The 23,565-nt window shown below is 46.0% G+C and overlaps 1 protein-coding gene across 1 annotated transcript in view; it reads right to left on the reverse strand.

The window, feature by feature from the left end:
- Positions 1-23,565, reverse strand: part of LOC139266712 (dynein axonemal heavy chain 8-like) — a 2,132,242-nt gene that overhangs the window by 1,229,714 nt on the left and 878,963 nt on the right. The window contains exon 20 of the mRNA XM_070884298.1: positions 7,192-7,308. Within this exon, the coding sequence (XP_070740399.1) occupies positions 7,192-7,308 (117 nt within the window). The remainder of the gene's footprint in view (positions 1-7,191; positions 7,309-23,565) is intronic.

Raw genomic sequence — 23,565 nt, forward strand, 5'->3', positions numbered from 1 at the left:
CAGGCAATCCTAAACTGACCTTTCAGCACTGTACTGCAATTAATCCGGCCTGTTTTCTTACTGAGCCACCCCAAGATGAGGAAGAACCCAGTCATGATTGTTTATCTTTAATTTAAGAGGCCACATCAGTCAGGGAAGATTTTGTTGATGTACCAATTGAAGATCCAGACTGTATTATGTATGTTGACGGAATTAATCCAGAAGGTACACGAATCTCAGGATATTCCATAGTAAACCAGGAGAATCAGGTCTTGGAATCTGCCGCTTTTGAAACCGCCTATTCTGCCCAACAAGCTGAACTATTCGCCCTCACCCGAGCCTGTATCTTGGCCAAAGATCTCAAAGTCAATATCTATACCGACTCTAGGTATGCCTTTGGGGTGGCCCATGATTTCGGACAATTATGGAAAAATAGGGGATTCCTAACCTCACAGGGGAATGAGATATCCCATAAGCAACTAGTATCTGATTTGTTGCAAGCCCTCATGCTCTCCAAGCACATTGCCGTTGTTAAATGTACCGCCCACACCACCGGAAAATCCCCGGTTGATATAGGGAACCACTGTGCTGACAAAGAGGCTAAACAGGCCTCTCGTGACCAACAGATGGTAGTGCCCAAAATGATGAGTCAGACTAAAAATCCTGCGAAGGATAAGTTAGCCTCGGAAAAACCAATGCCAACCATCCAAAATGTTATCAAAGCACAGGAGGACGCTCCTGAAATAGATAAACTGTTGTGGAAATATTATGGATGTACTTATGACAATGTTTCTAAACTCTGGACCATTCCCGCGGAACAGACTTGCATGTCTGACGAGTTGGCTCTATGGGTTATTGAATGTATGCATTTTGCGACTCATTGTGGAGCAAGGACCACGAGTGACACACTTTTGGCTACTTGGTGGCACCCTAGACTCCAGGCGCTCACCCAGAACATCAGTAGTCGTTGCCTGGTTTGCCAGCAACATAATCCAGGGAAGGGAGTCCCCTGTGATTGGGTTAAAATGCCCCTACCTGAAGGTCCCTTTGAGACATTTCAGTTGGACTACATTGAGCTGCAAAAAGTTCAGTGTTACAAGTATGTGTTAGTAATAGTAGATGTGTTTAGCAGATGGATTGAAGCCTACCCTATCCTGGACAATAAGGCTCAAACTGTTGTTAAGGTGTTAATGAGGGAAATTGTTCCTAGATATGGTATCTCAGCTCGACTGATGACCACCTATGTTCTTTCTCTGACTCAGGCTCTGCGACTAGCTCACAACCAGGTTCAAGATGCTCAGCTCGACCTCCCAGTTTTACCCGAATTGTCCCTCGTGGCACCAGGGAAGTATGGATTCGGAAGGGATTAGAGTCACAATGGGAGGGGCCTTTTCAGGTGTTACTCACTACCCCCACTGCAGCCAAGGTTGAGGGGAAAAGTGCCTGGGTTCACCTGCACCACTGCAAGCTCACCACCCTCTAACGAACCTATTTTACTGGTTATTCTAACTCCTGTTTCTGTTCCAGACTTCCTCTTCTCCATAGCTGAACAAAGCCGTTGGCATCCTAATTGGAACGTGGACCAGTTTGAACTTTTACCCGTAGTGATAGACAGCCAGCTACACCGACGGTGACCTGAGAAGAGAGACAGGAAAACTGAACTCTTTTAATTACCTGTTAGCTGAGAAAGGGGGAACGTGTGCCCTGATAGGATCTGAATGTTGCACTTACATTCCTGATAGTTCAGAAAACATAACCAATCTCACTGATCACATAAGAAGGGAGGTGAAGAAGTTATCCACACCAGCAGAAGGATCTAGCTGGTTTGATTGGCTATCAGATGGATCTTGGAGATCCTATCTAATTGTTGGTTGCCTTAACCTTTGTTGTAAAGTAATGATGGCAAGGTTAGCAAACCCTCTTATGGTCAAGGGCTCCTGAGTTATGATCCAACGAACTAAAGAACTACTCGACACTAACAACAATATGATTCAGGAAATAGAGTGTGAACGGATGAATGCAATACTCCTAGAATGATCCTAAGTGTTATCATGGAATGATAAAAGGGGGGAATGTGAATGTTTAAAAATGTATAGAGACATTGAAGTTGAGAACGTGGGAATTGTATAGGGACAGTATAAGCTAACAAAGAATTCATGGCTGAATAGCCATGACATCTCAGACTCGAGACTGCGAAATGTTACAACACTAACACATATTGAAACAAAACCCATAGCTTGCAGAAAAACCTCAAGGTCTTATTAAATCATGTTATTAACCTGAAACATTGACAGAAGGTCTTTGTTTAAAATCGGACCATGCTTGGGTCGGCTTATGAGTGGACAAAGGGAAGGAGGGATCAAAAGAGATGGGCTGAGCTGGGATGTCACTCTGGCCCTATCTTGTTATCTTTTGCCGAAAATGTATAACCATCGTCCCTTTACAATGTAACGTCACTTTGTCCGTAGGAAGTGGGTGCGTTCGAACAGACTTGCATTCCTTCTGTCTGATAAAGTTCCCGATCAGGATTTGCTTTTTAAATAAAAGCTTGCTTTGTTTAAAGCACAAACGGTATTCGTTTCAGTAATTTTGCTGAACCAGATTGAGGTAAAAGAATCCAGAAATCAACAGGTGGGCCTCACCTGGAATATTGTTCAGTTTTGGTCTCCTAATCTGAGGAAGGACGTTCTTGCTATTGAGGGAGTGCAGTGAAGGTTCACCAGATTGATTCCCGGGATGGCTGGACTGACATATGAGGAGAGACTGGATCAATTGGGTCTTTATACATTGGAGCTTAGAAGGATGAGAGGGGATCTCATAGAAATATACAAGATTCTGATGGGACGGGACAGGTTATTGGCATTTAGTCCCATTAATTTCTCCAGTACTATTTTTTTACAAATACTAATTTCTTTCGGTTCCTCATTCTCACTAGACCCATGATACTCTACTATTTCCAGGAGATTATTCATGTCTTCGTCCGTGAAGACAGAAACAAAAGTATTTGTTTCATTTCTCTGCTATTTCCTTATTCCCCATTTGATTTTCTCCTGTCTCAGCCTGTCGGGGACCCACATTTACTTTCGCGAATCTTTTCCTTTTTACATACCTATAGAAGCTTTTATAGTCTGTTTTTATGTCTCTCGCCAGTTTACTATCGTATTCCATTTTCCCTTTCTTTATCAATTTCTTGGTCCTTCTTTGCTGAATTCTAAAATCTTTCCAATCCTCAGGCTTACTGCTCTTTTTGGCAACTTTATAAGCCTCTTCCTTTGAACTAATACTGTCTTTAACTTCTCTTGTAAGCCATGGTTGGATCACTTTTCTTGTAGGGTGTTTGTGCATTAAAGAAATGTATGTTTGTTGTAAATTATGTATTCATTCTTTAAATGCTCGAGTTGTCTACCATCATACCTTTTAATTTAGTTTCCCAATCTACCTTCGCCAACTCTCCCTGCATACCTACGTAGTTTCCTTTGTTTAGATTTAAGACCCTGGTTTCCGATTTAACTAAATCATTTGAAAACATAATGTAAAATTCAATCAGATTGTCACTCTTCCCTAACGGCCCTTTACGACGTTAATTAACCCTTTCTCATTGCACAATACCTCATGTTCCCTCATTGGTTCCTCATACTGATTCAGAAAACCATCTTGTGTACATTCCATTAATTCGTCCTCCACACTGTTACTGTAAATTTTGTTCACTCAGTCTATATGTAGATTAAAGTCCCCCATGATTATTGTATTACCTTTGTTACATGCAACTCTAATTTCCTGATTTATACTGTGCCCTACATTACAACTACTGTTTGGGGACCTATAAACAATTCGCACCAATGTTTTCTGCCCCTTGCTGTTTCTTAGCTCCACCCAAACTGATTATACTTCTTGATTTTCCGAGCTAAGATCCTTTCTCTCTACTATCCGATCCTTTATTATCAGGGCTACCCCTCCTCCTTTTCCATTTTGTCTATCTTTTCTAAAAGTTACGTATCCTGGAATATTTAGTTCCCAACCTTGGTCACTTTGCAAAAACATCTCTCGAATGACTATTAGATCAAACTGATTAATTTCTATCTCCACTATTAGTTCATCTATTTTGTTGCGAATGCTTCGCAAATTCAGGTATAGTGCCTTACGCTTTGGCTTTTTTTCTATTTTTCCCTGATGTCACCTCACTGATGCACGCTCACTGACGTCACAATCCACCTGGCGTTGAGGCTCCCGCTGATTTCTGTTACCAACGGCACTGCGGTGGTGGGAGGTGAGATTTGACATGTGCCACTGTATTCGTCTCGCACCAGCAATAATGCTCTAGCGCCCTATTAGTGCCATCATCTGGCGCTAACAGGAGGCACTAAGGTATTGAATGTTTCCCCATAATATGATTCTATGAATTGCCAGTCTATGAAATAGCTCAAGTCTATGTGTGTGATTAACAACATTAAGCTTACACAACCTTGTACTTAAAGAAGAAAGGTTCCTTCCCTGGAATGCAGGTATTTCCTTCTGGAGTGTTGAGTTGACTTCAATTCAATTTCGCAGATCGGGCAGTCAGTGGGCACATTCCCTGATGATATGATCCACTTGGCATTGAGGCTCCCGGCGATAACTGTTACGGTGGCGCTATGGGGGGATGGGGGATGATTTGCGTGCGGTGCTGGATTTGTCTCACCCCAGCCATATTGCTCTAGCATTCCATTAGTGCCATCTTCTGGTGCTAACAGGAGGCACTAAGGTACCGAATTTTTCTCCCTTAGCACCTGTAGAACTAGATAAATCACTAGGTCCAGATCAAATGTATCACGGGCAATTAAGAGAAACAAGGGAGGAAATAGCAGAGGTTCTGACCATCATTTTCCAAACCTCTCTGGCTACAGGTGTGGTGCCGGAGGACTGCAGGATTGCTAATGTTGCACCGTTGTTTGAAAAGGAAGAAAGGGATAGACCGAGTAATTACAGGTCAGTCAGTCCAATCTCGGTGGTGGGCAAATTATTGGAAAAGTTTTGAATGAAATATATTAATTAGCATTTAGAAAGGCACAGATTAATCAAGCACAGTCAGCATGCATTTGTGAAGGGAAAGTCTTGTCTGACTAATGTGACTGAATTATTTTGAGGAGGTAACAAGGAGGGTCGATCAGGTTAGCACATTTGATGTTATCTACATGGATTTTAGCAAGGCTTTTGACAGGGACCCACATGGTAAACTGGTCAGAAAAGTAAAAGCTCATGGGATCCAAGGGAAATTGGCAAGTTGCATTTAAAATTGACGCAGTGGCAGGAAGCAAAGGATAATGGTCGATGGGTGTTTTTGTGACTGAAAGGTTGTTTACAGTGGGGTTCCTCTCGGCTCAATACTAGGTTCCTTGCTTTTTGTGGTATATATCAATGATTTAGACTTCAATGTAATGGGCATGATTAAGAATTTTGCAGATTAATCAAAAATTGATCCTGTAGTTGGTAGTGAGGAAGAATGCTGTAGAATGCAGGAAGATATCAATGGACTCGTCAGGTGGGCAGAAAAGTGACATATGGAATTCAATCCGGAGAAGTGAGAGTTAATGCATTTGGGAAGGATTAACATGGCAAGGGAATAAACAATAAATGGTAGGATATTGAGAAGTGTAGATGAACAGAAGAATTTTGGAGTGCATGTCCACAGATCCCTGAAGGTAGCGGGACAGGTAGATAAGGTGGTTAAGAGGCATATAGTATACTTTCCTTTATTTGCCGAGGCATAAAATATAAGAGCAGGGAGATTATGCTAGTTAGGCCACAGCTAAAGTACTGCATACAGTTCTGGTCACCACATTACAGGAAAGATGTGATTGCACTAGAACGGGAACAGAGGAGATGTACGAGGATGTAGCCAGGACTGGATCATTTTAACTATGAGGAAAGATTGGATAGGCTGGGGTTGTTTACTTTGGAAAAGAGGAGGCTGAGAAGAGACTGAGAGAATGGATAAAATGGAACTATTTCCCTTAACAGAGAGGTCAATAACCAGCAGGCATAGATTTAAAGCATTGGTGGAAGAATTAGAGGGGAGTTGAGGAGAATGTTTCTCAACTAGAAGGTGGTGGGAGTCTGGGACTCACTGTCTAAAACAATGGTAGAGGCAGAAACTCTTGTTGCATTTAAAAATTACTTGAATATGCAATTGAAGTTCTGTAACCTACAGGGCTACAGACCAAGAGCTGGAAAGTTTGATTTGGTAGGATATTCTACATATCATTGCCGCGTGTTCCCAATGCCAACGCTAAAGCCCTCACAAAGATGGCATCCAGCACAGCATGTAACAGAAGTGTGCCTGCGGGGACACCATTTTCAGCACAAAATGGCACCTGTAGCACCGAAAAATTGGGTACTGTGAAGCCGAATTTTTCACCCATTGTCATTAGCTGTCAAAAGATGTTGGGGTCAAAATTCACCCCTGCCGGAAATGAGTCGCACCTACCGTTTTTCCTGTGTTTTAACCGCCACGGTGGATGCAGCGGCATCTTGCGCGAAATTCAGCTATTTGAATTTTTTTTCAAGTCGGTCATAATGGGGGTGGAAGTGGGGGCGGGAGTGGAGTGTCTGTCATAAGAGGGGCAGAAGTGGAGATGGGCGGAGTGTCTGGCACAGTCAGCTATCAACGTAGTGCTGATGATATCATCACGCTGGCGCATCATTTCGTCTCTCCCATTCACTTAAAGGAGAGAGCCGCTGCGAGCTCTGCGATTATTTTAGTTAGGTCCACTGGGCCACCAGGGAAGGTTTCGGCTGACACAGCGGCCTAGGACCCACGTGGGGGTGCCAGGCTGCCTGTTGGTGGCCGGCCGAATCCGGAGGCATAATTGTCGGCCAACAAAAAAAATAAGATGGCGGCTGCAGCATGCATCCTCCCCTTTAATGGCAGCCACACCGCCATTTTGCACACACTGCAAGCACAGTGCACCGACAGAAAAAACTGTCGGGGGCACCGAGCTGCGGCCGCAAGATTTATTACTGTGTGTTTTGCTTGTGGGGTGGGAGGTCAGCGGTGCGTGCTGGCGCACTTAGGAGAGTTTGGCAGCAATAAGCGGCTGCCATTTGACAAAAAATCGGCACCGTTCGACACCGCCGCATGGCCGCCGCTTTCCGTTGGTAACAGACCTTAGCGGGAGGCTGAATTTCAGCCCCATTCTGTTTCCCAAATTTCAACTTTTTAAGAAATCTACTTACTGTCTTTAACAATTTAATCAACTCATCCATGGCAGTATTCGTATCAGAAAAGAATTGTTCGAGTGTTAGAGATGACCAGTTCAGTAAAGTGACTCCTTGCCTCAGAACAGACTCAATCTAAAAAAAAGAAACAATGAACCTTAGAATCATGGAAGTTTACATCATGAAAGGAGGCCATTTCGGCGCATCATATCCATGCCTGCCAACCAAGAGCTATCCAGCCTAATCCTACTTTCCAGCTCTTGGTCCGTAGCCCTCTAAATTACGGTACTTTAAGTGCACATCCAAATATCTTTTAAATGTGGCAAGGATTTCTGCCTTTACCACCCTTTCAGGCAGTGAGTTCCAGATCCCCACTACCCTCTGGGTGAAGAAATTTCCCCTCATACCTCTTCTAAACCTCCCCCCAATTACTTTAAATCTATGCCCCCTGGTTGATGACCCCTCTGCCAAAGGAATAGGTCCTTCCTATCCACTCTATCCAGGCCCTTCATAATTTTATACACCTCAATCAGGTCTCCCCTTAGCCTCCTCTGTTCCAAAGAAAACAGACCCAGCACCTCCAATCTTTCCTCATAGCCAAAATTCTCCAGTTCAAGCATCATTCTTAAAAATCTCCTCTGCATCCTTTCCAGTGCAATCATATCTTTCCTGTCATGTGGTGACCAGAACTGCAATCAGTACTCCAGCTGCGGCCTAACCAGTGTTTTATACAGTTCAAGCATAACCTCCTTGTATTCCATGCCTCGACTTATAAAGGCAAGTATTCGATATGCCTTCTTAACCACCTTATCTACCTGGCCTGCTACCTTCATGGATCTGTGGACCTGCACTCCAAGGTCCCTTTGTTCCTCTACACTTTTCAGTGTCATACCATTTAATGTGTATCCCCTTGCCTTGTTAGACCTCCCCAAATGCATTACCTCACAATTATCTGGATTGAATTCTATTTGCCACTGTTCTGCCCACCTGACCAGTACATTGCTATCTTCCTGCAGTCCGCAGCTTTCTTCTTCATTATCAACCACAACAGCCTATTTTAGTGCAATCTGCAAACTTCTTAATCATACCCCAACATTTAAGTCCAAGTCAATGATCTATACCACAAAAAGCAAGAGACCCAGTAATGAGCCCTGCGAAACTCGACTGGATGCAGCCTTCCTACACATGTGACCTCCTTGTAATGTGGTGTATTAAATGAATAAAAATTTGTGAATATCCTCGGAGAAATGTTATAATTCATCTGAACAATGTCAGGAAGCAGAAATTAAGAACATAAATAGGATTTATTTCTGTTATAACTTGCAATAGCTTTTCTCTGCTTGAGTGAGAAGGTTGTAAGTTCAAGTACTGACCAACACCTCCAAAAAACATTAACCAATTGTTCATCTTGTTGCTGTTTGTGTGATCTTCTGATGTGTAATGCAGTTACTGTGTTTGCCCATATAACAGAACTTCATAATAATCCATTGTATGTGAGGCACTTTGAGATATGTAATTGCAAGTTTTTCTTACCTTTTTCTTAATTTTTAATATTACATTTTAGATTGAAAGGAATTGGCTGGTGCAGTGGGTTAGTACAGGCAACTCTCGATTATCCGTACACGGATCTAACGGAGAACCCACTGCAACGGCACTTTTAAAAACTGTGATTCTGTCCCGTGTACAGATGCATACGACCATTAAACCCACCCCACACACAGTCCTGTGCTGACACACAGCATTATCACTACACACAGAGGAAAGGCTTTATTTTATAATAAAGTTTAATGCTGTCTCGACCTTAAAGGAATCCTTGCAGAGCAATCAAATTAATTCGGACCTGGACAGTCTGTCCGCTCATACTGCGACCCATCCTCACGTTATCAGATCGAAGGCCGCTCTTTTAGGGCACTGTCCAGATCATCACGCTGGAAGCAAGTTCAGAGGGGTAAAAGATTTATCTAACTCTTCCTCCCTTCCCTGCTGTCTTTCTGCTTTCTGATCTTGGTGAATGTGCTCTTGTGCAGTCTGGTATCACTGAGGGTGCCGCCTCGGGGGTAAGTAAAGCCGAGTCTCATTCGACCTCCAGCGGTTGAAGCCTTTACACTGGCAATTTTAAGAAAAAGTAGACACAGTATAACATGGGTCTCTTCACTTTATATTAAAATGAATAGGTGGACAATCCCATCCAAGACTGCACAGAAGCAGAAAAGCATCAAAAAACGAATAAATTTGGGACCCAAACATTCTCGGCAAGTACGTGCACTCGCCCTCGCGGCAAAATCGTTGACCCAGAATAGCCTGATCTCTGAGGGCCCCGGGGGGGATAATCGAGAGTTGACTGTAAATGGTTTTACTTGCCCATCAGTTACCTTACGGGAACTCATAGGCCGTGATTTCTCAACTTCGGCGGGTCCAGTATCGCCGGGGTTGGTGGCAGGTCCCGACCTGGCTGCTGGCTCCAGCATGCACTGTGAAATGATTTTATGCTGATTGGGCTTGTTAAGCCAGCCCAGCGCGTATCTCGGCCAACTGAAGGAAGCGGAACTGATGTTGTCATTTGATGACACGTCATCAGCCAGTTTCCTTAAAGGGACCATGTACAAGTTAATTTTGACAGTTGTGCTGTCAGTGGTCTACAGCATTGAGGTGCTGCAAACACTGACAACTCTTTTGTTGAGAACATTAAAGGGGGGGACACTCCAAACAGTTTTCAAAGTGCCCTTTTTTGTTTTTCTTTTGTTTTTTTTTGTTTTTTGGTTTTTTTAATGGTTTTTTTTTTGTGGGTTTTTTTTGGGGCACTAAAACCACAAATTATGCAAGTGCCCCCAGGCTAAAAGGGAGGGGGACACTAAAACCCGGCAATATCACAAATTAAACTTTAAAACATTTATAAAATCAAATAAAAATTTGGTTGCCGGGGGTGATAATGCACTCCAGTCCCTCCGGCGCCAACCTCTCGCGGAAGGCCGCGAGCATAGCGGTGGACACCACGTGCTCCATCTCAAGGGACACCCTGGCTCAGATGTAACCATGGAAGAGAGGCAGGCAGTCGAGCTGAATGACCCCCTCGACCACCCGCTGCCTGGACTGGCTGATGGCCCACTTGGCCGTGCCCAGGAGCAATCCTACGAGGAGGCCCTCTGCCCTCCACACAGGGTGCCCAAAGATCAGGAGTGTGGAACTGAAGTGCAACCAGAATTTAAGGAGCAGCCACTTTAAATAATGGAATAGGGACTGCAACCTCATACATTCCATAAAAACGTGGAACACGGACTCTTCCAGACCGCAGAAATTGCAGGCGACCAGGGAGCCCGTGAACCGACTTAAAAATTTGTTGCACGGGATTGCTCCGTGCACCACCCTCCAGGCCAAGTCCCCATTAAATAGTGGGAGGACTCCCGCGTAGAGTGCACTCCATCGGGGACCCCTGCCTCCTCCGGACGGCAAGGTGGAGAGTGTGTAGGAGCAGCCCATACAGGAAACTCCTCTGCGCAGAACTGAAAAGCACGGAGGGGATTTCCCCGAGGTGGCTCAAGTTGTGGGATGCCGACTCCCGAGGGAGGTTTCGGGGCTTGGCGCCGATGAGGAATTCCGGCCGGACGGGGGTCAGTTCGGACGGGATCTCCCCACGTGCCTGAGCCTCCTCGACACACCTAACAGAGTCAGGGCCCAGCGCTGTTTTTAGCGACTCGATGGCATTGGCCGCGCGGCGGACATCGGCCAGTTTAGGCACGTACCAGCACTCTGCCGCCAACCAGCCCACTCCTCTGCCATTGAGCAGGTCCATGACCCTGGTCACCTCGCCAGCCACAGCCCTCTCGTCTGCGTGCCACCTAAAACCACAGTTGTGGAGGTCCGTATTCCGCAAACACTGACAAGCACTGCACAGAGGAGCACAGCTGCATCCAGGCTCTCCAAAAAACGTATGGAGCAGCATCAAAACATGCAGGGAGGTTCTCTTACCTTCCAATGGGTGGAAGAAAAAAGAAAGAAAGACTTGGAATTGTATTACATCTTTCATGACCACCGGACGTCTCACAGCACTTTACAGCCAATGAAGTAATTTTGGAGTATCATCATCATCATAGGCAGTCCCTCGAAGCGAGGATGACTTGGGATTACAGAGACATGGCTCCAGGGTGACCAAGGCTGGGAACTCAAACATCCAGGGGTATTCAACATTCAGGAAGGATAGACAGAAAGGAAAAGGAAGTGGGGTAGCGTTGCTGGTTAAAGAGGAAATTAACACAATAGTAAGGAAGGACATTAACTTGGATGATGTGGAACCTGTATGGTTAGAGCTGCGGAATACCAAAGGGCAGAATACTCCAGTGGGAGTTGTGTATAGATCACCAAACAGTAGTAGTGAAGTTCGGGACAGCATCAAACGCGAAATTAGGCATACATGCAATAAAGGTACAGCAGTTATCATGGCCGATTTTAATCTACATATAGATTGGGCTAACCAAACTGGTAGCAATACGGTGGAGGAGGATTTCCTGGAGTGTATTAGGGATGGTTTTCGAGACCAATATGTCGCGGAACCAATTAGAGGGCTGGCCATCCTAGACTGGGTGATGTGTAATGATAAAGGACTAATTAGCAATCTTGTTGTGCGAGGACCCTTGGCGAAGAGTGACCATAATATGGTAGAATTCTTTATTAAGATGGAGAGTGACACAGTTAATTCAGAGACTCGGGTCCTGAACTTGAGGAAAGGTATCGTCGATGGTATGAGACGTGAATTGGCTAGAATAGACTGGCGAATGATACTTAAAGGGTTGACAGGGGATAGGCAATGGCAAACATTTAAAGATCACATGGATGAACTTCAACAATTGTACATCCCTGTCTGGAGTAAAAATAAAGCACGGAAGGTGGCTCAACCGTGGCTAATAAGAGAAATTAGGGATAGTGTTAAATCCAAGGAAGAGGCATATAAATTGGCCAGAAAAAGCAGCAAATCTGAGGACTGGGAGAAATTTAGAATTCAGCAGAGGAGGACAAAGGGTTTAATTAGGAGGGGGGAAAAAATAGAGCATGAGAGGAAGCTTGCTGGGAACATAAAAACTGACTGTAAAAGCTTCCATAGATATGTGAAGAGAAAAGGATTAGTGAAGACAAATGTAGGTCCCTTGCAGTCAGAATCAGGTGAATTCATAATGGGGAACAAAGAAATAGCAGACCAATTGAACAAATACTTTGGTTCTGTCTTCACAAAGGAAGACACAAATAACCTTACATAAATACTAGGGGACCGAGAATCGGGCGAGAAGGAGGAACTAAAGGAAAACCTTATAAGTCAGGAAATTTGTTCGAGAAATTGATGGGATTGAAGGCCGATAAATTCCCCAGGGCCTGGTAGTCTGCATCCCAGAGTACTTAACAATGTGGCCCTAGAAATAGTGGATGCATTGGTGATCATTTTCCAACAGTCTATCGACTCTGGATCAGTTCCTAAGGACTGGAGGGTAGCTAATGTAACACCACTTTTTAAAAAAGGAGGGAGAGAGAAAACGGGGAATTATAGACCGGTTAGCCTGACATCAGTAGTGGGGAAAATGTTGGAATCAATTATTAAAAATGAAATAACAGCGCTTTTGGAAAACAGTGACAGGATCGGTCCAAGTCAACATGGATTTATGAAAGGGAAATTATGCTTGACAAATCTTCTGTAATTTTTTGAGGATGTAACCAGTAGAGTGGACAAGGGAGAACCAGTGGATGTGGTGTATTTGGACTTTCAAAAGGCTTTTGACAAAGTCACACACAAGAGATTGGTGTGCAAAATTAATGCACATGGTATTGGGGGTAATGGAACCCCAGCTCTTTACAATATACATCAATGATTTGGAGTGTAATATCTCCAAGTTTGCAGAGAACACTAAACTGGGTGGTGGTGTGAGCTGCTCGAAGGATGCTAAGAGGCTGCAGGGTGACTTGGACAGGTTAAGTGAGTGGGCAAATGCATGGTAGATGCAGTATTATGTGGTTAAATGTGAGGTTATCCATTTTGAAGGGAAAAACACGAAGGCAGAATATTATCTGAATGGAGGCAGATTAGGAAAAGGGGAGGTGCAACGAGACCTGGGTGTCATGGTTCATCAGTCATTGAAAGTTGGCATGCAGGTACAGCAGGTGGTGAAGAAGGCAAATGGTATGTTGGCCTTCATAGCTAGGGTATTTGAGTATAGGAGCAGGGAGGTCTTACTGCAGTTGTACAGGGCCTTGGTGAGGCCTCACCTGGAATATTGTGTTCAGTTTTGGTCTCCTAATCTGAGGAAGGACGTTCTTGCTATTGAGGGACTGCAGCGAAGGTTCACCAGACTGATTCCAGGGATGGCTGGACTGACATGTGAGGAGAGACTGGATCAACTGGGCCTTTATTCACTGGAGTTTAGAAAGATGAGAGGGGATCTCATAGAAACGTATAAGAATCTGATGGGACTGGGCAGGCTAGATGCGGGAAGAATGTTCCCGATGTTGGGGAAGTCCAGAACCAGAGGACATGGTCTTAGGATAAGAGGTAGGCTGGCTATTTAGGACTGAGATGAGGAGAAACTTCTTCACTCAGAGAGTTGTTAATCTGTATAATTCCCTGTCACAGAGAGTTGTTGATGCCAGTTCATTGGACATATTCAAGAGGGAGTTAGATATGGCCCTTACAGCTAAAGAGATCAAGGGGTTTGGAGAGAAAGCAGGAAAGGGGTACTGAGGGAATGATCAGCCATGATCTTATTGAATGGCGATGCAGGCTCAAAGGGCTGAATGGCCTGCTCCTGCAACAATTTTCTATGTTTCTATGTTTCTATTGCGCCGCACGCTGCTCCCTCCAATGGCCCCTGCCTGCTGATGGTCTTGCAGGCCGGGACTGCGTGATTTCCAGGCCGGGCCATCACACGCTGCTCCCTCCAATGGCCCCGGCCTACTGATGGTCTTGCAGGCCAGGACCACGCCAATTTCCAGGCGGCTGCACACTGCTCCCTACTGTTGTAATGTAGGTAATGTCCCAGACAATTTGCGCAGGATCAATCTCCCACAAACAGCAGTATAATAATGACCAAATAATCTGTTTTTTGTTATGTTGATTGAGGGATAAATACATTGCCCAGGACTCAGGGGATCGCTCCCCTTCGAAATAGTGCTGTGGGACCTTTTACATCCACTTGAGAGAGCAGACAGGGCCTTGGTTTAATGTCTTATCTGAAAGATGGCACCTTCCTCAGCACTGTGCTGAAGTGTCAAGCTGGAATTTTATGCTCAAGTGGCACTTGAACCATAACCTTCTGATTCAGAGGCGAGAGTGCTGAACACTGGCTGACACTAGAAGAGCTCAGCCATGATCTTGTAGAATGGTGGAGCAGGCTCAAGGGGCCAAATGGCCTACTCCTGCTCCTATTTCCTATGTTCCTATGTACCTCCCCAGGAAACCAATGCAAGCTGGTTGCACATTGCACAGGAGGGCACAAACAGGGATGTGGTCAGGAGAACCTGGGTAGAGTACCACAAATGTTTCAATGATTTCAGTCGATCATGAAATGTTACTGCAAAGCCACACTCAACCTCATCACATCCCCATCACTCTGCCTTCCCTACCCTACTCCTGCACATCGTTACTCACACCAACGTACCTTGCCACTCATCCCTCTCTATCTATATTATCACTTCCCCATCTCACTAGCCATACCTTCGACTCACCCTCATCCTGGTCCAATCATACCAACTAACAACACACAAGGGTACGCACTTGTGTGTTTTAGCCAATATTCATGTGACGTTTTTGTTAATGTGCTGTCAAACTTTCAAGTCTTTATTTTTAATGCTTGGCTTTCTTGGACACATTTGTGTGCACCTTTGGAAGTGGCTTAATGAGTTGCAGTGAATAGAAATGGTAGCCCCCCCCACCCAACCCCTCTCCCGCCGCAAAGCTGATGAGTGTGAAAAGAATAGCTTGGACATTGTAGGGATGCTTTAAGCTGTTGGTATCGGGTGGTGGCAACCTCGCGCATCATGTGGCAGCCAGGATGTGCAGCGTCAAGTGAAGTAAATCTGGCCATGGTGAAGCACCCCTGGGGTCCCGGGCAACAATGTGATCAGTGTGCTGATGCCCTCTATCCTGTGCAGAATCAGGTGATTGCTGAGAAGGTTGGTGTCGTTATTGGTGTGCCTGGTGATGCTGGTGTTAGGGCTAATCGTGGTCAGATTCTGAGGACAAAGATGACGAGGTGCAAATGGTTTCCATGCTGATGGAGTACATAGCAATTGAAGTTGAGATGACAGAAGCACTCTGTCAGAGATGAGAGGTTGTTGCAATGAGGTGACCCTGGGCAGAGAGTTTGCTTAAAAGACTTGCAGCCTGCATAAAACTCAATCTGTGTTCCAAAGGGAGAAAACAATGGGGCGAATTTCGGTAGTGCCCCGAAAAGGGTGCTCACTTTTAAAAGTTTGAAAAGTTAGCTCCAGGCGCAAATGATTCTGAACTTCAGCTGAATTGGGCTTTAGTGCTCCTAGAAGGAAGGGACCGGTAAATGAGGCGCTAATGACCTCAATGGGGCGCTGCAGGAGCATTATTTGCAGAGCGTTACCCAATTTCAGTTGATTTGTATTCAGCAATCGGGGGAGGAAGAAGACGAGGAGGAGAATACAAGCAATGAGTCATTGCATCCCTCACCCACGGGCACCAGCTCAGAGACTGACACTATGTGATTCTTAAAGGTTAAGTTAGCAGAGGGGTCTACATTGGCTGCTGCACTGGGGCCTTGCGGGCAGCAGCAAGGTCAAGGGGAAAGGATACCTCAGGAGCCAGCTGCACAGGACTCAGATGAGGACCTCAATGGGGAGGCGTACACAAGAAAGGTGATGACCATGCACTCTGACACGATAGGTGCAATGGCAAGGGTGCCCGAGAGCCTCTCCTCTATGGTAAGGAGCATGGAGGAGTCCACCTCCAGCATTTCACAGAACTCTGCACACGCCATGGAGCCCATAATTTTCCGTCTGCAAATGATGGTGGACTCCCAGAGAGATCCACCATCCAGACCTCATGACGCATGTCACGGGTGATGTGGCAGCTTCCACTACAGCACAGGCAGAAGCAATGCAATGTCTTGGTGCTGTGATGCAGAAAATGGTTAGTGCCATCGAGTCTCAGACTGCTCTCATGCAGTCTTAGCTAGATGCCATTCATGCCTAGTGGTGGACCTAGTGGCTGCCATCGCCATTAGGTCCACCACAGTCCACCTGGGATCTCACTGTGTCACAGCAGCCCACCAATCTGTGCTCCAGCAGATTGGTGGGGATGCTGAGGTGCTGCCCCGGGAGTTGTAGTGGGTCAGTGGAGCAAGAACCATGCTCTCTCAAGATGACAGCATTCCTGATTCTACCACTGCTACTCTGCCATTGCCTGTCACCCAGCCAGCCCAGACTGCTGCCGCCCAGCCTGAGCTGGTGCAGTCTACAGCCAGGGCTTCTAGGCCCAGAGCTGGTTGAGAGCTTCCTGTAAGGACATCTATAATGTTTGGCTCTGACACACAGCAGGCTTTCACCAGCCGTGCTGCAGCCACAGGGGACACACTACGGAGGAGTTGTAAAAAAGTTTGGATATAAGGAAATGCACAAGGGTGATTCATAAATACATTTGTTCTTTATGTTACTGTTAATTGTTATGACAAATTTTAATTTGAATGTTTCATCTTTGCTGGTGTCTCTCATTTAAGTTTTGGGGCTTTGATATGGTAGGACAAATTGATGTGGTGATGGGGTCATCCAGAGGAACTGGGAAGTGGGATGGAACCAAAGTCTGATGAGACGGTCGCGGACAGCCCTTCCAGAATCCCGATTGTTTGCTTGCTTCCTCCATCGCTGGTATTGCTGCTCCTGGTCCTCCTCTTCCTCCACCTTTTCATCCTCTTCCTGCTCCTCCTCCTCCTCCTCATCCTGAGGTGGTGGAGCTGTGCCTGGTGGCAATGTCTGCTCCCTCATGAAACATAGAAACATAGAAACATAGAAAATAGGTGCAGGAGTAGGCCATTCAGCCCTTCTAGCCTGCACCGCCATTCAATGAGTTCATGGCTGAACATGAAACTTCAGTACCCCCTTCCTGCTTTCTCGCCATAACCCTTGATCCCCCGAGTAGTAAGGACTTCATCTAACTCCCTTTTGAATATATTTAGTGAATTGGCCTCAACTACTTTCTGTGGTAGAGAATTCCACAGGTTCACCACTCTCTGGGTGAAGAAGTTTCTCCTCATCTCGGTCCTAAATGGCTTACCCCTTATCCTCAGACTGTGACCCCTGGTTCTGGACTTCCCCAACATTGGGAACATTCTTTCTGCATCTAACCTGTCTAAACCCGTCAGAATTTTAAACGTTTCTATGAGATCCCCTCTCATTCTTCTGAACTCCAGTGAATACAAGCCCAGTTGATCCAATCTTTCTTGATAGGTCAGTCCCGCCATCCCGGGAATCAGTCTGGTGAACCTTCGCTGCACTCCCTCAATAGCAAGAATGTCCTTCCTCAAGTTAGGAGACCAAAACTGTACACAATACTCCAGGTGTGGCCTCACCAAGGCCCTGTACAACTGTAGCAACACCTCCCTGCCCCTGTATTCAAATCCCCTCGCTATGAAGGCCAACATGCCATTTGCTTTCTTAACCGCCTGCTGTACCTGCATGCCAACCTTCAATGACTGATGTACCATGACACCCAGGTCTCGTTGCACCTTCCCTTTTCCTAATCTGTCACCATTCAGATAATAGTCTGTCTCTCTGTTTTTACCACCAAAGTGGATAACCTCACATTTATCCACATTATACTTCATCTGCCATGCATTTGCCCACTCACCTAACCTATCCAAGTCACTCTGCAGCCTAATAGCATCCTCCTCGCAGCTCACACTGCCACCCAACTTAGTATCATCTGCAAATTTGGAGATACTGCATTTAATCCCCTCGTCTAAATCATTAATGTACAATGTAAACAGCTGGGGCCCCAGCACAGAACCTTGCGGCACTCCACTAGTCACTGCCTGCCATTCTGAAAAGTACCCGTTTACTCCTACGTTGTGCAGCATGCAGTAGACGATGATAAATAGGGACACCTGCTCAGCTGAGTACTGGAGGACTCCTCCTGAGCGGTCAAGACAGTGGAACCATTGATTGAGCACTCCGATGGTCTGCTCAATGATGTTCCTGATGGTGGCATAGCATTCATTGTACGAGTGCTGGGCAGGAGTTTTGCGGTTGCGGAGAGGAGTTGTAAGCCAGGTGGAGACTGGATAGCTCTTGTCTTCGACCAGCCAGCTGCAAGCTTCAAGTCTTGGCTGGAAGAGAGCAGGCGCAGGATGAAGGCATCGTGGCTGTTGCCAGGATAGCGAGCATTGACGGTGAGGATTCCATGTGTGTCGTTATACACCACTGTACATTCAGTGAGTGATAGCCTTTCTTGTTAACTTGTTAAAAATTCAGTTATCCACCACAGTTGTAGTTCTGGTTTCCATATTCTAATCATGAATCTCCCCAGAATATAGTAATTAAAAAAAAATTTAAGCTTTCCTAATTTTGATGTCCACATCCTCTTAAAAGTGCTTCAGTATTGCTGCATTTGTTTGTGACGGAGAAGCAGTGAGAGATTGTGGCGAAGGTGCGACAGATGAGGGTACGGGGCCCAGAAGAGCCGAGGGCCCAAGGGCAGCACGGGCTAGCCCACACTGCGATATGTGCGCACTAGGTCCGTGCAGTAGAGCAGGTCTCCAGTCGTCTTGGTTAACCCTTGCCACTGGACCAAGACTGTCAAGCCTGTGTGGTGGCTGATGTGCAACGGCCACCACACGTTAAAAAAATCCACGCATAGGCATCTTCTACCCCTGGAGTTCAGGACTGGAATATCGGGTCCTTCATTGAAACATCTGCGAACTCATGTTGAAGCAAGTCATCCTCGTTCGAGGGACCGCCTATGACTGACTGATAGCCTTTACGGTTATGGAATGTCTTAGGATTGTTGTGCAGTGCTCGCAAAGCAATGTGGATGCAATCAATAGTGCTCTGCACCATGGGGAAGCACGCTATCCTGGCAAAGCCACATGTACGTCGAACTGTTTCTCTCTGGTCATCGGGAAGAAAATGTATTCCCTTCTCCTTCTGTACAGAACATCTGTGACCTCGCCGATAGAGCAATGTACGGCAAACTGGGAGATACGGGAGATGTCTCCTGTTGCACACCGGAATGATCCATTGGTGTAATAATTGAGCAGGAAGGTGACCTTGACTGCCACTGAGGAAGCCGTCCTCAGCCTGGTCTGAGGCTTAAGGTCTGGTTGGAGCAGATGGCAGAGTTCTGTGACCACATCCTTGCTGAAGCACAGCCTTCGAACACACTGTTCCTCAGTGAAATTGATGTAGGAGAACTGCTATCGGAATACCCTGAGAGGGTAAAGCCTCCTGTTGCCAGCGTTCTTGGGCCTCCTCCCTCTGGCCACATTTTGCTGCCTTTCTCTCTGCCTTTCTCTCTGCCTTTCTCCCTGTATTTCTCTTTGCCTTTCTCTCTGCCAAAGTTGCTTCCAATGGTGACGTCGGAGCAGGAGATCGAGTGCCAACACAAGCCCAATGAAACAATTTAAATGTTATTGTTTCAAACCTGCCATCAATGAAACATAGAAATGGTTAATAGGCAGAACACTTCTTCAATTGAAAATCGTTCAAATCATCATCATCATAGGCAGTCCCTCGGAATCAAGGAAGGCTTGCTTCCACTCTAAAAATTAATCCTTAGGTGGCTGAACAGTCCAATATGAGAACCACAGTCCCTATCACAGGTAGGACAGATAGTTATTGAGGGAAGGGGTGGGTGGGACTGGTTTGCCGCATGCTCTTTCCGCTGCCTGCGCTTGGTTTCTGCATGCTCTCGGCGATGAGACTCGAGGTGCTCAGCGCCCTCCCGGATGCACTTCCTCCACTTAGGGTGGTATTTGGCCAGGGACTCCCAGATGTTGCACTTTATCAGGGAGGCTTTGAGGGTGTCCTTGTAACGTTTCCTTGCCCACCTTTGGCTCGTTTGCCATGAAGGAGTTCCGAGTAGAGCACTTGCTTTGGGAGTCTCGTGTCTGGCATGCGAACAACGTGACCTGACACATTGGACAAACATGTCCAACAGCAAATCTGCCTGTGGGTTAGTAATCTGCAAACAGTAATGGCCGATAAAAGTTATTTCTAAAGATGGCACCTTTAAATAGCACTTCCCCGGTTGACTCCCAACTGAAACTCAACAGCTGAAGCTGTCACTGTCAGCGGCAGGTGGGGCAACCGAATTTCTCTTCTGGGGCGGTAATGGGGTGCTGCGCACTACGATGATGTCATTATCGCCGGGCACAAGCAAGCAAGGCAATGCATGTTAGAACGTCCGCAAAACCTCCACCCAATTTAGCTGGATGTGCTGTTCACACTGCGCCCAGGCAAAAACTCAATTGGGCCCAATTAGCACCACCACGGGCGCTAACAGGAGATGCAAAGTTCCCGAATTTCGCCCCAGATTCTCTGGGTTTGGAAAGTGAACAGTTTGTAAAGTGGGAGCTTTTATACTAGTTTTCAAGTTATCAGCAATCAGCTGCTTCAATGGCCACGCAACCTCCACCTCAGATGACCAGACAGGGTCTAGGAGCAGGGTGAAATCTGTGGGCGATCTGTTAAAGTTAAAAGGTAAGTAAAAATTCACTGTCAAGGGCTTCTAGACAAGCCAATAATTGCTCCAATTGCCTTTCCCGCTACTGGCGGTCGGGTCTGCTCAGCGCAGGCAATCCCCACATTGGAAAAGTGGAGTGTGCGCAATTTGACAGCGGGTTCCAGACGCGCTGTCACTCATTCAAAATTTGACAGCTGACCCACCATCCATCCCATCCACTGAACAGTGGCAAAATTCTGGACTTACTTTCTGGTATCCCAGCAACAGAGATAATGGCACTGGTGAAATTACCACAGATTGCAAGTGGACAAAGGTGAAAAGGAACAGGAGTAGGCCAATCAGCCCTTCAATCCTGTTTTGCCATTTATTTAGATCATGACTGATCTGTACCTCAACTCTATTTACCCAAATTTGCTCCATATCCCTTGATAGCCTTAATTAACAAAATTCCATTGATCTCGTCTTGAAAATTTTCTGAACAGATCAAAAATGATGGAGGGGAAAAGACCTACTTTGTGGATAGTGCGTTTCAGGAGGTGTCTCCCCACGAGTGTGCAGGCAGCAAGGGAATGGGTGACTGCCAGGCAGAAGAGGAGGACCAGGCAGGTAGTGCAGAAGTCTCCTGAGTGCATCTCACTCTCCAACTAGTATTCTGTTTCTGAGTTCTGGTAGGGGCGATTTACTCTGGGAAGTGCAGCCAGAGCAAAGTCACGGGTGGCTCAGCTGCACAGGGCAGGAGAAGGAAACATAGAAACATAGAAACATAGAAAATAGGTGCAGGAGTAGGCCATTCGGCCCTTCGAGCCTGCACCACCATTCAATGAGTTCATGGCTGAACATGCAACCTCAGTACCCCATTCCTGCTTTCTCGCCATACCCCTTGATCCCCCTAGTAGTAAGGACTTCATCTAACTCCTTTTTGAATATATTTAGTGAATTGGCCTCAACAACTTTCTGTGGTAGAGAATTCCACAGGTTCACACTCTCTGGGTGAAGAAGTTTCTCCTCATCTCGGTCCTAAATGGCTTACCCTTTATCCTTAGACTGTGACCCCTGGTTCTGGACTTCCCCAACATTGGGAACATTCTTCCTGCATCTAACCTGTCAAAACCCATCAGAATTTTAAACGTTTCTATGAGGTCCCCTCTCATTCTTCTGAACTCCAGTGAATACAAGCCCAGTTGATTCAGTCTTTCTTGATAGGTCAGTCCCGCCATCCCGGGAATCAGTCTGGTGAACCTTCGCTGCACTCCCTCAATAGCAAGAATGTCCTTCCTCAGGTTAGGAGACCAAAACTGTACACAATACTCCAGGTGTGGCCTCACCAAGGCCCTGTACAACTGTAGCAACACCTCCCTGCCCCTGTACTCAAATCCCCTCGCTATGACGGCCAACATGCCATTTGCTTTCTTAACCGCCTGCTGTACCTGCATGCCAACCTTCAATGACTGATGTACCATGACACCCAGGTCTCGTTGCACCTTCCCTTTTCCTAATCTGTCACCATTCAGATAATAGTCTGTCTCTCTGTTTTTACCACAAAAGTGGATAACTTCACATTTATCCACATTATACTTCATCTGCCATGCATTTGACCACTCACCTACCCTATCCAAGTCGCTCTGCAGCCTCATAGCATCCTCCTCGCAGCTCACACTGCCACCCAACTTAGTGTCATCCGCAAATTACATTTAATCCCCTTGTCTAAATCATTAATGTACAGTGTAAACAGCTGGGACCCCAGCACAGAACCTTGCCTGCCATTCTGAAAAGTACCCATTTACTCCTACTCTTTGCTTCCTGTCTGACAACCAGTTCTCAATCCATGTCAGCACACTACCCACAATCCCATGTGCTTTAACTTTGCATATTAATCCCTTGTGTGGGACCTTGTCGAAAGCCTTCTGAAAGTCCAAATATACCACATCAACTGCTTCTCCCTTGTCCCCTCTACTGGAAACATCCTCAAAAAATTGCAGAAGATTTGTCAAGCATGATTTCCCTTTCACAAATCCATGCTGACTTGGACCTATCATGTCACCTCTTTCCAAATGCGCTGCTATGACATCCTTAATAATTTATTCCATCATTTTACCCACTACCGATGTCAGGCTGACCGGTCTATAATTCCCTGTTTTCTCTCTCCCTCCTTTTTTAAAAAGTGGGGTTACATTGGCTATCCTCCACTCGATAGGAACTGATCCAGAGTCAATGGAATGTTGGAAAATGACTGTCAATGCATCCGCTATTTCCAAGGCCACCTCCTTAAGTACTCTGCGATGCAGTCCATCAGGCCCTGGGGATTTATCGGCCATCAATCCCATCAATTTCCCCAACACAATTTCCCGACTAAGAAGGATTTCCCTCAGTTCCTCCTCCTTACCAGACCCTCTGACCCCTTTTATATCCGGAAGGTTGTTTGTGTCCTCCTTAGTGAATACCGAACGAAAGTACTTGTACAATTGGTCCGCCATTTCTTTGTTCCCCGTTATGACTTCCCCTGATTCTGACTGCAGGGGACCTACATTTGTCTTTACTAACCTTTTTCTCTTTACATATCTATAGAAACTTTTGCAATCCGTCTTAATGTTCCCTGCAAACTTCTTCTCGTACTCCATTTTCCCTGCGCTAATCAAACCCTTTCTTTGTTCCCCGTTATGACTTCCCCTGATTCTGACTGCAGGGGACCTACATTTGTCTTTACTAACCTTTTT

This window comes from Pristiophorus japonicus, chromosome 7, assembly GCF_044704955.1.
Source record: "Pristiophorus japonicus isolate sPriJap1 chromosome 7, sPriJap1.hap1, whole genome shotgun sequence".
NCBI classification, from domain to species: Eukaryota; Metazoa; Chordata; class Chondrichthyes; family Pristiophoridae; genus Pristiophorus; species Pristiophorus japonicus.